At 34.6% G+C, this 18709-nt stretch overlaps 1 protein-coding gene across 1 annotated transcript in view; it reads left to right on the top strand.

Annotated features, from left to right (window-relative positions):
* Positions 1-7058, top strand: part of LOC106466188 (four and a half LIM domains protein 2-like) — a 20439-nt gene extending 13381 nt beyond the window's left edge. The window contains exons 5-6 of the mRNA XM_013926430.2: positions 4579-4765; positions 6161-7058. Coding sequence (XP_013781884.1) covers positions 4579-4765; positions 6161-6318 — 345 coding nt within the window. The 3' untranslated portion in view covers positions 6319-7058. The remainder of the gene's footprint in view (positions 1-4578; positions 4766-6160) is intronic.
* Positions 7059-18709: the final 11651 nt, after the last annotated feature.

The raw sequence follows: 18709 nt of genomic DNA, 5'->3' as shown, positions 1-18709 counted from the left end.
ATCGCATCTATCTTAATTAACTACAGTAAAATATAGTGTAGAATATCGTATCTATCTTCATTATCTACATTAAAGTAGTGTAGAATATTGCATCTATCTTAATTAACTACAGTAAAATATAGTGTAGAATATCGTATCTATCTTCATTATCTACATTAAAGTAGTGTAGAATATTGCATCTATCTTACTTATCTACGATGAAGTATAGTGTAGAATATCATGTTTATCTTAATTATTTACAGTGAATATCGTATCTAGCTTAATTATCTACAGTGAAGTAGTGTATAATATCGCAACTATCTTAATTATGTACAGTAAAATATAGTGTAGAATATCTTAATTATGTACATTGAAGTATAGTGTAGAATATCTTAATTATCTACATTGAAGTATAGTGTAGAATATCATGTTTATCTTAATTATTTACAGTGAATATCGTATCTAGTTTAATTATCTACAGTGGAGTAGTATAGTATATCGTATCTATCTTAATTATCTACAGTGAAATACAGTGTAGTATACTACTGTAATTATTTACATTAATTATACACTATTCCTATCCACCAACTCCCATTCGTAAAGTAATATATTAGCTACCATGTATTACCTAATGTTAAATGTAATGTCGAGTATAAAGTCTATCTGTATATTTTGAGCATATATGATATCTACAGATAAAGTACGTTGTATATCACCAATTATGAACAACTCCGTGATTTTCTGCGTGCTACCCTAACAAAAACACCGTAAAATACATTGCTATTCAATGAATCCCAAGTTGAAGGTAAAATGTTCACTTTGTGTTATCCAGAGTAAAATACATTGTTAAACAAACTATTTAACACCAGTAATCCGTGATGAACTTACATTGGGTGTAGAATATTATATAGGGTAAAATATACTGCTGAATGTACTATTTAACACCAGTAATCCATGATGAGGAAGCTTTAGGTATAACATATTATACAGGGTAGAATGCACAGTTGAAATGTTTATCACCAGTAATCCATGGGTAACGTACATCATTGGGTAGAAATCAATACACAAAGGCTGAAGACTGTAGTTTCAGGATCATCAGCTAATTTCCACCCATCAATGGAAGTTTCGGCCCTTTAAAACTCAGTACTTTCTTGGGGGGTAGGGTGGACCAGCAGGGTACTCTCGCCACCTCCCGATGGTGGGCTTGCTTTCTGTAGTCTATCTACTCCTCTGAACTTACTTTGACCATATCCATGATGAATCTGATTCAGCTATTTCAGCTGCACCTCTGCATAGTCCTCTAATCACATTGTTCCTGGATCCCAAGTCTCGTAGCCACTCATGATGTGAAGTTGCGACGTAGCCTCGGTAGCCAACTTCAAACAGATAGCATGCTCCTTTCCATCCTCTATCCTCACAAATAGACCTCAGTTAAAAATGTTTGTCGATCTTCCGTTCATGAGATTCCTGGGTTTCATCCTCCGATGATACAGTCATCTCACCAAAGATTACTTGATGCCGAATAGCTCACCAGATAATAATATCCAGCCTGGGGTTTATGACAGCAATTTCAAGTGGAAAGTTCCATCCCCTCAATAGCTGCTGGCATCTTCCAGACATTTGCACAGGAGAATTTGCTGCTTCTCCGTGGACTGCTGCTGTAACTACCTGGCCCAAGACCCTCTTTGAAAAAGGTGATAAACTTTTTGGAGCCACTTGCTGCCCATTTTTTATTAGCCTTCTATATTCTTTCTCCGATTGCACCAACAGTCACTCGGAGTACGTTGTTATTATGCCAAGTGTACATGCCACCAAATAGATTTGATGGGCATGAACTCAGGATATGCTGCAACATTACCCTTCTACCACAAGCATAACACAAATCTGACTTGTCATCATACCAAACACTTATGTTGGATGGCATGGTGAGCAGATCATATGGAAAACGCTAAAGGAATGAAATTCTAAATGGCTTCATCCTCCATAGCACATTCCATGATAAAGTCTGCTGTTGTACAGATTCTTATTTTGTCTAAATACCCTGTTTGGCCTGAGCAACTGCTGTGGCTAGTCTCTTTATTTCCTCTGCTTCTCTAATCTCCTGAGAAACTAACTCATGTTGCTCTTGGTCATCAGAAGATGACCATCATTTATGACTTGACCATGCCAGACCATGGTGCCCTATTTGGGTAGCTCAACAATCTCCTTATGCTTGAATCTGGACTCTGCTTCGTTCACCACTTTTTCAGCAGTCCACTTTCTGCTGGATTTGACATCAGGTTGTGTATATCTGACTACAGGACTCTTTTAGAGTCATGAATGATCTTGCTTTGGATACCTTGAACTATTCTACAAGAGACTCCATTGGCAACACCAGCTTCATGCAGTGGCTGTGTAATGCAATATTGTTCAAACAATCAGGTATCCCCAATCATATACTTATTCATCTGGTGCTTTATCCATTCTACATGGCTAACCACAACTTCATATACAGTGACCACATGATCCTTGGCATAAGGCTGTACTGTAGACACCAAAGTTTAAACTTTTCTGGTAGACCACACTTATCAATTACTTCCAGACTACCCACCAACTGCTTAGCTGCCTCAATGAGCTCCCCTGGTTTCTTTCAATTCATCATTATATCACTGTCCAAGGGTTTTCACAGGCTGCTTTTAGCTTGATGAAATCTCCTCGCTGCACAACAAGAAATAGGTGTTAACCAGTTTCCCTTTCCTTAAGACCAAACTGCATGACTTCTTGGTTTTAAACTTCATCCTTCCCCATCCATAAGATTTTCAAGCGTAGACAAGATGCTGTTGCTGCCTCTTCATTTGGGTTGAGTAGGACCAAGGTATCCATAAATGCACGCAACAGTGGAAGCTCTCCTCATCCACTGAATGCTATCCCTGAACCAGCCTTCTCAGAAACCCTGATGATGACTTCCATTGCAAGGACAAACAGGACGTGAGATATAGTTCATCTCATTGGGATACCCACTTCAAGGTTCAACCAGCTGATTGTATACTCTCAGGTTGAAAACCACATCTGAAAGTCCACGTAGTAAGTATCCCATAATGAAATCCTTCACCTTGTCAGGAATCCAGAAGAAGTCAATAGCAATATTTGCAGTACATATCTATATGCATTAGAAAGATTAAGTCACACCACACTCAGATCTCTTCGCTGCTTCTTTGCCTCCTGAATGGTATGCCACATCATGCTTGTATGCTCTAATCACTCCGAAAAGCCTAATATCTCTGTCTTTTGAACAGAAATGCTAATCAGGCCATTCTCCAGAAGAAAGGATGACATTCTCTTTACTGTTATCACAAACATGACCTTGCCTTCCACATTCAGCAGCGAAATTAGTCGAAACTGTCCGATACTGCTTGAATTTTCATCCTTAGGAATGTACACTCCTTCAACTTTATCCCACGAAGATGGAACCTCATGCTTTCTCCAAACAACTTTCATCAGTTTCCAGAGGAACTTTAAAAGTCCACTATACTTCTTGTACATCTTATACGGTACTCCATTTGGGCCTGGAGCAGAAGCTGCTCTTGCTCTCATAATGAACCTCTTAACCTTCGCCAGTTTTGGTTTAGCTATGCCAAACTTTATGTAGGTCTTGTATGCTTCACCAATCCAGCTATCTCAGGCATCGGTGTCTTCTGATTTCTATCACAGTAGGTGTATTTCAGGTGCTCCGCCAGCTGCTATTGAGGTACTCCATGCTCACCAACCTATGCCTCAAGTCTTTAATTCCCTTCTGCTGCCTACTTAGTATACGTTCGGGCTGCCGCCTCTGGCATTCTAGAATGCCTTAATTTACTTTGCCAAAATCATAGATCATGTCACTCATCACTTCCAACTTCTTTTTTGATGTTCCTTCATAGCAGGCTGTTTCACCTTTACCTTCCTCTCGGCTACCTCTTCGCTACACTTCTGTGCTGATTCTGCTTGGTAATTATGCTGAAATACCTGTCCTGGGCTATCTCCCCTCTGACCTGGAGGCTGATGGTTTCCTCCAAGGCGATATGCATAGGCTGGTAAATCGGTACCTGATGATAGTGGCTGGTTATCTTTTGCTATGGATATTGCATAGCATCTCAGTCTGGTGAATCGGACACCCTTGATTTCTACTGAACATCTTTTCACACCAATACACTAGATATACACTGGTAATAATACTTGGTAGTGGACGTAGTCTATTATACATGGTAAACTACGTTGTTGAATATTGTGTGTAATATCGGTTGTCCACGGTGAATACAGAATATTTACTGCATGTTACGCAGAGTAAAATACACTATTGAACACTCTGTATAGTACTGATTCTGCAATATAAACTTGGAATATATACTATATATGTTATACAGAATAAAATACGATGTAGAACGTAGTATTTATCAAATTAATTTCGTGCTGAATTATATTGTACATTACATAATGTGAAATCCAATTGATTATTAAATAGGACTTTTTTTACAAGTATACAACTGTGTCTTCTGACTCTGTACTGCTTTTACTGCTGTAACTTGTTTTGTGTGTTTTTAAGTAAACCGTTTAGTTTAACATCTGGTCCGTTTTTATCAGATCATTACTAGCGGTGGTGTGACGTATAGGAATGACCCGTGGCACCGGGAGTGCTTCTGCTGTACAAACTGCAACTTATGCTTAGCCGGACAACGATTCACCTCACGTGACGATAAGCCCTATTGCGCCGATTGTTTTGGAGAATTGTTTGCTAAGAGATGTATCTCTTGCAACAAACCTATTACAGGTAAGAAGAGAAGATTCGGATTTTTTATCAAGGTCTCTCAGGGATGTCGAATTTCTAAGAATCAAATATATCAGGCAACTGAACGATGCTGGTAGAAAAGCAAAAGGTCAAAGATATATATATATTATATGTTTCACTGATTTTATTTTCAATTTATATGTATTGTGTCGCTTAGCTTAAAGAAAGAAAAAGTTTTAACAATCTCTAAGTGAAATCCATTTTACATGAGTTTTATGTTACTAGTTTCATCCTTGTTGCCGTTTTCCAAAATTACACTAATTCACGTTTTCTATATCAAAGGTTTTTAGATATATATACTTTCAGCCACTGTTATATAACACGAACTATATGCACTATTAAGGAAGTAACGATTTTTGCTATGCAGCGTATTACGGATAACAAAACTTATTGATAGAGAATGATTACAACGATAAATCAGACTCATTGTATACGAGTTCAGATTAATACAACGATAAATCAGACTCATGGTATATGTATTCAGACTATTACAACGATAGATCTGACTCATGGTATACGTGTTCAGATTAATACAACGATAAATCAGACTCATGGTATACGAGTTCAGATTAATACAACGATAAATCAGACTCATGGTATACGAGTTCAGATTAATACAACGATAAATCAGACTCATGGTATACAAGTTCAGATTAATACAACGATAAATCAGACTCATGGTATACGAGTTCAGATTAATACAACGATAAATCAGACTCATGGTATACGAGTTCAGATTAATGCAACGATAAATCAGACTCATGGTATATGTATTCAGACTATTACAACGATAGATCTGACTCATGGTATACGTGTTCAGATTAATACAACGATAAATCAGACTCATGGTATATGTATTCAGACTATTATAATGATAAATCAGACTCATGGTATATGTATTCAGACTATTACAACGATAGATCTGACTCATGGTATACGTGTTCAGATTAATACAACGATAAATCAGACTCATGGTATACGAGTTCAGATTAATACAACGATAAATCAGACTCATGGTTTACATGTTCAGATTATTGCGATAGATCTGACCCATGGTATACGAGTTTAATGTTCGATATACACTTATCTATAACTGAAGTACTTACAATCGTGTATTTTAATCACCAAATTGTTCCTCAAGTATCTTGTAAAAACACTTACAACCGTTTCCAAAAAATACATGTAATTAGCAATACTTTTCATACAGTAATCTTCAGTAAGAATTCGCCACAGTTGTCCTCTTGTAAAAGATAGGAAAGTTAATCAACATTCAGTGTTGATATTTAGTGCTATTTTTAACTCTATAATTTCGAGATTTACTAAAATGTCAGCTACCATGAGTTACGTTTCTAAAATGTTTTACATTTTTCTCTATAGGTATTGGTGGAACCCGATTTATTTCGTTTGAAGACCGCAATTGGCACAATGAATGTTTCATCTGCGCCATGTGTAATTCTTCCATGGTAGGCAAAGGCTTCATCACGGATGGTCCAGATATATTGTGCCCAGAATGTGCCAAGCAGAAGTTGATGTGAGTAGGGACATCTAGCGAGGAAACGACAAACGATGCACCAGTTTTTAGTAATGTAGAAAACAACGCTTAACTCTTGTTGTCATACAAACAACCACAACCAATCTGAATTCACAAGGCTCTAAAATTATGTTTATCACCTACAAAATTATCCATACCTTAAACGTTTTTTTCATTCATTTCTTCTTGCTTTATAATAAAATGTTCAGTGCAAAGCGTTAATACTAAAATTTTAAATTCAAAAAAAATTATTGCTCGATGAGTTATTTTTTTAGTGAAAGGAAAATATTGTTTGTATGGGTTTTCTGTTTATTTCTAAATAGTGAATGTTAATTCACTCATTATTAACTATAAATGTTACCCTTCATCGCAGTTCTTGAATAATTCATTAGAGTTAATCAAATTATAATTACAATGCTTTAAAGACCATATTCTATGAGCTTTTATAGGAACTTACCCACCACCCAGCATTCCATACTCTCGAATTAGAGTATTTTCGTATGGCGTGCTGGGTGGTGAAGAGTGTCCTTTGATATTGTGTAATTATTGTATTCAGGTTGTTACGTCCGAGCTTCTGTGCGTTGTGTGTTATTTGTGTTGAAGAAATACTAAAGTGCTGAATCTTTTAGGGTTTTTCTTTTTTGGATTTTAGCAAAAAAAATCCTTATTGCTTGCTTTAAATATTGAAGTTACGACACCTGTTCCACTTGAAACAGTGTTGAATAAAACAGGGTGTCTATGTTATGTTATTGGTTGATTTTCTATTTTCATATATTAGTACTCTAAGGTAATAAGAAAAATTTTATATACACATAAATTATTCTTGTTATATGAGGTTTTGATACCAAACACAGTCACGTGATCAGTGGGGAAAAAGATGAATCAAGCAATTTTTTTTATCATTTTCATCAAAGTTCATATTCTGGCCAGTTATTTTGATAGTTTTACAGGTATACACATCTATGCGTATTATGCTTACGTGTAATTTATTGCTACTTTGACTTTCAATGTAAAATATCACTTTTTTAAGTACAGAGTTTTCGTACAGAATTATTGACGAAAAGCATGACTAATCAGTAACTAACAGCTGTACAGATAGTATTTATTAACATAAAACTGTGGTTTAAATTTTAACTTGTACCTGTACAAATATTTATTTTATGTGTTTTCCATTGCTAATTTAGGATGTTTTGTTTCGTTTTATCGATACTTTTTGCAGTATGGTAACTATTCCAACAGTGCTACTCAGGATTAATCACACTTTGCAAGACAGCAGAACGATCATAAAGAAAAATAATGTTTATATTATAGAAACTGCTTGTCCTAGGAAAGCTAAGTTTCATCAGGGGCATATTGAGGATCACATGCTTTCTCCAGAAGAGCTTGGACATGGTACAGAGAATTTAAAAAATTGTCACAGAAAGAGTTCAATATGTTTCCGTCATTCTCAATCAGCATATCAAGCCTCTACCTAAATGAAACCAATACAAACATCATCTGTTCCACTGACACATAATATATTTAAGTCGTTAATTTCGTATTGTTTAAAGAGAGAAAAAGAAGAAAAACAAAAACAATACCAGTTTAGAATTAGAGCTATTTGAGGATGCAAAATTATATGGTCTTTAAATGCTCTGTGCATATTCCAATTGTCCTGAATAAAACTAGTGATTTTCAAAGTGCTTCTGGTGAAATTGTGTTCCCCTAGGATGAATGGTCTTTAAGATATACTTATTTTAAATATGATTTTTATCATCATTTACTTACTGCATCGTCGAACCATATTCAGTCTAGTGATCGTAACTACAAATTACTGCAAGCTAAAGTACATTGGAGTTGCATTACGGGACTTCACAAGAATGTAATCAAAATGTTCGCTGTAATCCTAGTTTCTTTGTTTTTTAGTTGTTGTTTTTTGTCATCGTTTCCTAAAAACAGTTGTTTATCTCGAGCTGTGACTGGAAGCTTGTGAGCATTCGTTGGTTTCAAACCCCAGTTTATTATCATGTTAACGGTACTAGGAGATATGCCCAGATTCATTGGGATGATTGTTTGGATCGGAGTATTATTTTTTGTAACTACATTCTTCACTTTGCAGATAAAGGCGCTGCTCCAGATTGTTCTGGGATGTGGTTTTGGATCGCGTTTGCTCTGCGAGTTTTATTTCTACTGCATCTAGACAAAACATTGAAGGCACCACTCTTCGAAATGTTGTCTTCTTTGGCTTTTCATCATTTAATAATCTCGCCGCCTGAATACATCTCTTCAGAAAACGAAGTCACATACTCCTCTAACCACTAGTGATGCCTATCGGCAACTCATTTTTGAATGGTCGAAAATTCGAAGTGAAACAAATATATATGTACTAAACACGTCTCACATCTATGGCGACAAGTTACTGCATTAGAATATGCAAATTATTCTTATAAAATGCGATTGACTATGTATAGGAGTAAGAGCAGTTTCTGTCACGGTCGACTCCTTTAGTAAATGACTTTTGCTCCTATTAGTTAAATATACAGCAGTTAATGAATATTATTACATTTTACTATAAATAATACATTCATCACATCTGACAAGTAATGTTTAGAACTGTCGGAAAGAACTTTTTGTGGAGATGAAAGACTGAAAGATCTAACGAAAATGACTGATACGAACAGTCGTCCTAATACTGCTGAGGATTGTATGTTTTTGTTATCTGTGTAGATATCACTTATTCAACTGTGACTTTCATTAAATATTTGTACATGATTCACAAGGCAGGATCATTCCTTACTCGTAGTAATTTATATGTTTGGCCCTGGCGGCCATATTATCGTTTACAGAGTTACCTTTCTTTTTCTTTGAAGTTTGCTATTTTGCTTACAAATATATATGTTGAAGTTGTTTCAATAAAATGTTACATAACAATAAGACAAGAATGTGGTCGTTGTTGTACTAACACTGTAAACATGGATTGCATGGACTAAAATGTACTTTTTTTTTTGCATTTGAAATTGTTCAGTTATTTTTAACTACAGAAAGCAAACACCAGCTGGAATCAAAAGTCAAAGTTTAACAACAATATGAATAAGTGTTTAAGGTTTATGACTAACTGCTAATTTCTAACAGAACTAAACAATATTTTTTGTCATTAAAAGCTCTTACTAATCAGTTACTGAAGACGTATGCATAAATCATTTAAATAAAGCCATCCATGCTTCAACGGTAAGCTTGAGAGCTTACAACGCTAAAAACTGGGATTCGATACCCGCTGCGCGCATAGCGCAGATAGTCCATTGAGTAGCTTTGCTCTTAAACACAAATAAACAAACTCTAAATAAACCAGATAAATAATGTTATAATCTATTTTCATGTATGACAGATGACAGAACTAGTGGCGGTTAAAAACACTAAAAATATATGTAAATAATCTAAATTCGATGAAATTTCAGCTAAATGCGTCTCTAAATAGAAAACTTGAATCAAAATAAGAAATTAAACTACTAACTCAACAAAACTACTACTTTTAACCGAAGAAAAAGGTTTATTTCTTAATGCTATGATAAAATGAAAATAATTTTCATAGATACCGAATCACTTCGCTATATTATCTAATATTATGGAATATGAAATATTATCTAAAAACAAACAAAAAATTAAATAGAATCTAAATTCTTTATCACAGTGAGCCTAACATAACTGAACAAAAAAAGATCACGTAAATGAGTTTGCACTCGGCTAACCTACGCGGTTTAATGCAAAATAGAAATATTATTTTTAAAAGAAACTTTTAAAATATTATTTTAGAAATAAATATTTCTCAAATTCTGAAGGGAAAGTATACTCTAGCTCTATGAAAAATTTCCTTTAACAGAACTCAGTGTTTATATTTATGTTTATATATTAATTATCTAAAAAGAAGAAAAAACATTCGTGCTTAAGAATAGTATTTATACTTATTTAAATTCTTTCCATATTTTCCCCTGCGGCAAAATCTGACAACATCATATAATGAAATATTATTATTTTTTACCCACAAGATCTTATGAAATAATGAAATTTACCTGCTCTTTAATATAACCAAATGATTCAACATAAATAAAGACCGGGAAAAGTTTTAAATGAGTTAAAAAAGAAACTGAAATCATGGTAACTTACTGATCAATCAAACGGTACAATTGATTGACATATTTGCATCTGAAAAAATTCAGAGGCTTAGTAGATGGCGCCACATTTGGTTAAAATTGATAACGAAAAATATGCAAATAACCTGTTTTCAAAATTTTTAAAATTTTAACTTTTAAACAGAAGTGAGATAATAACAAAGTTTCAACACGATACCATTTACCGTTTTAATGTTACTAATGTATACTTTCAAAACATTCTAAGAAGACTTGAAATGTTTGGATTTTTACCAAAGAACAAACACATAACGTAACCAATGACTATTACACGTCACAAAAATTGTCCCATAAATTATTGTTTTACATAAATGACGGGAAACTGGACATTCAAATATATAAATTTCTTAAATTGAAAAAAATAATCTTTTTTAACATTATATGCTTTAAATGTCTGCGGATGCGATATGTCTGCGGATTTACAACGCTAGAAACCGGGTTTCGATACCTGTGGTGGGCATAGCACAGATAATCCATTGTGTAGCTTTGGACTTAACTTCAAACAAACAAACACAGCAATATTGTTAATTCCAAATGAAGTTTTGTTTAAAATCAAGGCTAATTAAATCTTAAGGTAGCTGTCGCGGTTAGTAGCCTATTCTACCATTTAAGTCTAATTATTAATCAGTAAATTATGTATGTGAGTATATATATATTTGCACTAGCCGTCCCTAATTTTAAACTGATAGACTAGAGAGAAGACAACTAGTATCCACAGCCAACTCTTGTCTGACTGAATAGTGGAATTATAACTCACTGTCGGGAACTACTTTTTAGTAGTATATATAGTAATGTAAGTATATGGGCGTGTTAGGCTAAGGATTCTTCTACATTAGGTGTCTGCTTGTTGGAGATGAATTCGACAATAAACGAACAGCATGCAACCACTTGCTTTTAAAATAATATATATATATATTCGGAACAAGTTAAACGTATTTACAAAAATTCATTGTGGAGATCATAGTTGTACCTTAAACACTATACAGTTATCTTCTTCTTGTCAAAAGTCCACTTAGACGTATTAAAATGCTTTAGAATTCAGTTGACAAGCCGAACTATTTTTTCTTTATTTTTATCGCAATAGTATCCGTATGTAATTCACTTACACTGTCGCGTAAGTTATCGCAGTTGTATTCTGAATTTCCAATAATCGTCTACCTTTTGTCAAAGTCCACACAGGCGGGCTCAATTAGTTTAGAACACCCTTTGACGAGACAAATTATTATCCTTATCTCTTTCAAACTGTTAATCTCACTCATATATCAACCGTTAAGCCATTCACTCTCACGATGTCTAACTTTTTTCTGACCGAACTTCTCTTTCACGTGACTTTACTTTACTCTGTTTTCGCTTGTCTGGTCGCAGCTATTTATACGTTTATCACTTAGGCCGTCAGGAAATTTCCCAATTACAAACACCAAATAAATAAGTTAATAATACTACCTGCACTAAACAGTCTTTTATTTCTGACACTTACCTACAGCCACAAAATGTGGAGTACGATTTTTTTTTCAGTCACGTGACGCGAAAATAGGAACCGTGGACCCATTGTTTGGCATGATTACCACTGAACCATTCTCAGCTCCACAAGTTTACAGTATCACATGTAATACTAGATAGTGGTACCTTAGGCCTACTGCTACATGTACTTTATTTACAAAAAGGTACACTTAATAAAAGTCCATTGATGAGTTGATATTAGTTATGGTGTACCAATGAAATTTAATTTTGATCAAGGATTGAACTTTGAATGAATGGTGTTTGCAGAAATACATAATTTTTGAAATAAGTAAGTTATGGCAGGAGACATTAATCATTCCTCATAAAGTACAGTATTTTTATTTCATTTTACACATTATACTTTTTTAGTGTTATCTCATGTTTTACAAAGGTGGAAGGTGTTCTACATATACATCATGTTACTAAAGCAAATTATTTTTTCAATGTGTCTCAACATGCGATTAAGTCGTCAATTAAATATTATGCATTAATTAAATTTACACGTTCACTAGTTTGACTTTATGCTATAACTTAGCAAAATATTTTATTTGACAAATGATATTTTATAGTTTTATCTTACACGAGTTCCACAAAGGTGAACGCTATACTTCCACATATGATCAATGTCTATATTTAATTACGCTAAAACATTATTTTAACCATTGTTCATAGGATTTTAACAAATATACTGTGGCAGTATTAATGTACTTCCACCTATGATTACGTCATCAATGTCTAGATTTAATCATGTTAAAACGATTATTTTGCATATTTTAACATCTGTACTAATTTATTTTGCTATAACTAAAATGATAAATTTATGATTTACTGTTTATCCATCCATTTTCTACAGAAGATTAAAATTGCATAAAACTTTGAGACTGTCTGATATTATAATTATGATATTATTGATCACTGGCTGACACACCTCCAAACTTATTTGGGTACACAAATCTTGTGAAAGTATGGAATACATCTCTAAACTATTTATAGCTTCTTTCAGACAATGCACCCCAGTGGCACAGGGCAATTGTCTGCAGACTTACAACGCTAGAAACCGGTTTCGATACCCGTGGTAGACAGAGCACAGATAGCCCATTGTGTAGCTTTGAGCACAATTGCAAACAAACAAACTTTCAGACAATGTTCTGTAGGATACTTGCTGTTTTGCTTTCACAAGTAAACCATACATATTATTTGAATAAGACAGTTGTTATCACCAATAATTTACTTTAATTGTCCGACAACTAAATATGATAAAAGACTTACTGTTTAACTTTACTATTATTTAAAATAACTTTAACAATTACAAAGGTTGCCATGTGGTCACACACATACAGACAGTGATTCTACAGTAACAAAAAAAAACCACCATATAAATATTGACACCATTATCGTCCACACTTCCAACAACCTTCAACTACGAAGAGAAGAGTGAATCAACATTCACCTTGGTCAGAGTCTGGCGAGTTTGATATTCAAGGCAACTGCCTGGTTTGGTTTTAGAAATATACAGGGCAAAATGTCAAGTTTAGAAAAACTTTTTGACTTTTAGTGTTAGCTAAAACAGATAATACATTTGTTTGAACACACAGAAAACTTATATCAAAATAAAAAAGCCAATTATGTTACACTGTGGGTATCTATGTATTTACATTATATTTAACATTAAAAATAAGCTCTACATAATTTTAATGTTCACCATACTTTAACTAAAGCTTTTGTATGAAATTTAAAAGTCAGTAAACATAATTCATTACACAGGGATATAAAACAATAAATTTATATTCTCAATATTTGATGGGTTAGCATACAATTATTACATACTGTACCTGACAAACTTATTCAATTTATTTTATTCAATTTTATTTTATTTTATTTTATTCAATTCTAATTTATGATATTTACGTAAACATGTGAAATATGTCAGATTTCACTCTACACTAATATCTAATTATTGTTTCAAATATCTCATAATGTCGTAATCTCAGGGTCGAGGGCTCGAATCCCCGTACCATGCTCGCCCTTTAAGCCGTGGGGGCATTATAAAGTGACGGTCAACCCCACTATTCGTTGGTAAAAGAGTAGCCCAAGAGTTGGCGGTAGGTGGTGATGGATACCTGCCTCCCCACTAGTCTTTCACTGCTAAATTAGGGACGGCTAGCCCAATATATGTAATTAAAGACTTGTAAAGTATCACACATTGGGTTTACTGTCTATCATTTCAGAATAAACTTTGGAACCAAAACAAACGGTTTACAATACAAATAAGCTGTTCAGTAATTGTACAATTATTTCATACTGTACTCGACATACAGCAAAAGGTCAGACTGTATCAGTCGGCTTAGAATAATTTTTCAAAATTACATATATTGAAGGTAACATGTAAGTTTTAAGTTGTAGGGGAGTAGTATGTGAAGGTCAAGATCTAATGTTAAGCAAGATGGGGAACAGTCAATTTAGTTACGGATTTCAAGTGAAGGATATGATTAGTATAGTTTCTAAACTAAAGAAAAATCTGATTACTTTGATAGTCGTTAAAACGTTTTAATCAGTGGCCATCACCATAGCATGCCACTACGTGCTAAAAGTAAGACAGAGACGAACCACAATAGCCGTATTAGTTTTGCGATTTTTGTGGTCGTTTTTGTTAGTACTTTACTGGCTTCTCTAAAAGCATATGTGTATTATAGTGAAGCTTATTGTTACTACTTGTTTCTCGGTTTCTTGCTACCAGAGGGTACTGAAATGATGGAAATTAACCAAATTTGGTATGTAGGTTCACTAGTTCGTTCTGCAGTTACATGTGAAGTTTCACCACTCTACTCTTTGTTTTAAAAGAGTTATGGAAGGTTTTGTGTTTTGTACCAGTTCTTTGTCCCATTTCGATGGATCTTCTCAAAAGTTGTTATAGAGGTTCGTTGCCTTTTGGACCATTTACATGCCAGATTTTTACTTTGTAGTATTAGTTTTGAGTTTTTTGTGGTCGTTTTTTGTTACTACATTATTGGCTTCCCCGAAAGTGTATGTATACTGCAGTGAAGCATTTTGTTACTGCTTGTTTTTCAATTTTTTGTTACCAGAGGGTACTTAGTTGATGGTTCTTCAACAAATTTTGTATGCAGTCTCACTAGTTCGATCCACAGTTACATGCAAAGTTTGACCTTCCTAGTCTTCGTTTTAATGGAGTTATTGCACGTTTTGCGATTCGTACCAGTACTTCGTCCCATTTTGACGGATCTTCTCGAATTTTTTTCTGTAGGTTCGTTGCATTCTTGGGCATTTATATGCAAATAAATAACTTTGTAGTATTAGATTTGCGACTTTTGTCGTCGTTTTTTGTTACTACTTTATTGACTTCCCTGAAAGTGTATGTGTAATGCAGTGAAGCATTTTTTTACTCCTTGTTTTTCGATTTCTGGTAATCACAGGGTTCTCAGTCGATGGTTCTTCAACGAATTTGGTATGCAGGTACACTAATTCGTTGCACAGTTACATGCCAAGTTTCACCATTCTACTCTTCGTTTTAATGGAGTTATTGCACGTTTTGCTTTTTGTACCAGTACTTCGTCCCATTTGGACGGATCTTCTCGAAACTTTATTTAGGAAGGTTCGTTGCATTCTTGTGCATGTAAGTGCAACTATATAACTTTTTAGTATTAGTTTTGCGATTTTTGTGGTCATTTATTTACTAATTTATTGACTTCCCTGAAAGTGTATGTGTACTGCAGTGAAGCATTTCTTTACTCCTTGTTTTTCGATTTCTGGTAATCATAGAGTTCTCAGTCGATGGTTCTTCAACAAATTTGGTATGCAGGTACACTAGTTCGTTGCACAGTTACATGCCAAGTTTCACCATTCTACTCTTCGTTTTAAGGGAGTTATGGCACGTTTTGCTTTTTGTACTAGTACTTCTTCCCACTTCCACAGTACTTCTCCAAATTTTTTATAAATGTTCGTTGCCTTCTGGCCAAATTAACATTCCAATTTTTAACATTTTAGTATTAGTTTTGCGATTTTTATGGTCGTTTTTTGTTACTACTTTATTGGCTTCAATGAAGGCATATGTGAAATACAGTGAAACGTTTTGTTACTACTTGTTTCTCGATTTCTTGCTATCAGTGGATACAGTTTAAAAAACTATTGCACGTTTTGCGTTTACTACCAGTACTTCGTCCCATTTTGATGGATCTTCTCGAAATGTTTTATGCAAGTTCTTTGCATTCTTGCGCATTTACATGCAAATATATAACTTTGTAGTATTAGTTTTGCGATTTTTGTTGTCGTTTTTTTTTTACTACTTGATTGGCTTCCCTGAAAGCGTATGTGTAATGCTGTGATGCATTTTGTTACTGCACTTTTCTCGATTTTTCTCTACCAGAGTGAGCTATGTGGCTAGTTACTGAAATTTTAGTGATTGAATTATAGAGGCATGAGAGTATATGTAGGATGTTGTTGAAGTTTTGATGATTGTATTATCGAGAAATGAATGAGGTTTGTTGGTTGTTGTTGAAGTTTTAGTGATTGTATTATAGAGAAAAGATTGGGTTATATGGCTTGTTGTTGAAATTTTAGTGGTTGTATTATACAGAAATGACTGAGGTAAGTGGCTAGTTCTTCAGGTTTTCGTAATTGTATTATAGAGGAATGAGTGAGATATGTGGGTTGTTGTTGTTGTTGAAGTTTAATGATTATATAATAGAGAAATGAGTCAGTTATATGGCTAGTTGTTGAAGTTTTAGTGGTTGTATTATACAGAAATGAGTAAGGTAAGTGGCTAGTTGTTCAAAGTTTAATGGTGGTATTATAGAGGAATATGTGAGGTATGTAGATTGATGTTGAAGTTTTAGTGATCGTATGATAGAGAAATGCGTGATGTATTTTGGTTATTGTTGAAGTTTTTGTGATTGTATGCTAGAGAATTGAGTGAGGTATATGGGTTCTTGGTGAAGTTTTATAGAGTGTATCGTATAAATTTTGTCAGCTATTTCTGTGTACTCATTGTTTGGAATACAAGTTCGAAATTACTTCCGTGTGAACTGATGATCACCTATACAGGCCAAACTATTTGCATATTTCGTCGTCACACCCATTTTCCTGCAATCAGAGGTGTGTCCCTTCACTTTTGGTAGGATAGTGTATCTATGCCGACATTACACTTCATCAAGTACCCTGGCAGTTTATACAGCTCGACCCGCATAAAGAACTACAATAACATTCAAGTAATCTGCCGAAGCTACTCTCGTTAGCGATGGTGCTGCTATCTCGGTGCCATCATCCTCAATTAATTTTTATTTCAGGCTTCACAAAATAAATAAAAACTGTTAAACTGAGGATGAACTGAGACTTTTGTACTAACAGTTAATTCATCCAGATTACATTAAAAATTCGTGTTGTGTGTAATCTGACACACATTCAGAGAAATCTGGATTCCTTTGTCAAACAGATCTGGTATTTCTCTCGAGGCTCAGAAAACAAGAGGTCATGTAATTAGTTAAGTTTCATTACTTTTTGTTAGATATTTTATTTGCCATTTTTTACAATTCTTGTAACTTTTCTTTCTAGCTCTTAATATCATTATTCAATGTTATTTAGTTTATCGCGTTTACACTTTGGCTTTTACAGAAACCTCAACTTTTTCACTACTTCCTGTTGACTGTGTATTTTTAATTGGGAATAGTTGTGTTAGACACATCTCATAGTATGTTTAATCTAATGTTCTCTTTATATTGTTACGACAGTGGAAGTCACGTGACGCTGGTGACACGTGATGAATTTCTCGAATGATCATGGATGATCGGGGAGGCCCGAGTGAATTCGAGACTCCTCCTTCTTTAGTATATACGCCTGGCAGAAAAAGCCTTTCGGGCGAAGTTATCGAGATTGTGAATCGCTGTGGTTTATAGCCTGCATTATAAAAGTTGTTAAGTTTAAAGTGACGAGAAACGTACTGACAGTGGAATAACTGTGTACTAAAGTTTGTATCGAGAAAAAATAAACTGGTTTAATCAAGAAAGGACTTGTATCGCTGTAGTTCCTCTGAATTAATAAACAAGCAGGTACGTAACAAATTGGTGTCAGAGAGTGGGACGGAAAAAAGATAGAAACGAGAAGTGGCAAATCAAGCTACAGCTTAGCAGATTTCATGGCAGCAATACAAGAACAGCAAAATAAACAAAAAGAGAACAACAGCAGTGGTTGAAGGAAAAAGAAAAGAAACAAGAAGAACGAGAAAATAAACAAGAAGAACGAGAAAATAAACAAGAAGAGAGACAACAGCAGTGGCAAGAAAACCAGGACCAATGGCAACTGGAACAAGAAAGGAAACAAGAAGAAAGTCTCCAACAGTTGAGAGAAAGTCAGCATACACAAATGGAAAATATTAGTAAATTTCAAAGTGAAATAAATACATTAAAGGACGATTTACTGACTTTTACACAGGGAGGATATATTAACCATGAACCTAACCAGTCCCAGACAACAGAAATCCCCTTCGAGACCCTGCAGCTAAACCCTAATGCAGACATCTTCAGTCCGGCTGGAAGTCACATTCCAGACATGAGTGTCAGCAATAGGGATGATTTAGTACGAAGCAAGCGACAGTATTCGATGGGAAGGCACCATGGGAAGCACATAGAGCCCAATTTGAGCTATTGGTAAAAATGAATGGATGGACAGAGGAGCAGAAAGCAGCGTACCTGGCAACAAGCCTGTAGGGACAACCACAGGAAA

Source organism: Limulus polyphemus, unplaced genomic scaffold, assembly GCF_000517525.1.
Source record: "Limulus polyphemus unplaced genomic scaffold, Limulus_polyphemus-2.1.2 Scaffold2181, whole genome shotgun sequence".
Classification (NCBI taxonomy): Eukaryota; Metazoa; Arthropoda; class Merostomata; order Xiphosura; family Limulidae; genus Limulus; species Limulus polyphemus.
Note: the sequence above shows the minus strand (reverse complement) of the source record. Positions and strands in the feature narration are given on the sequence as shown.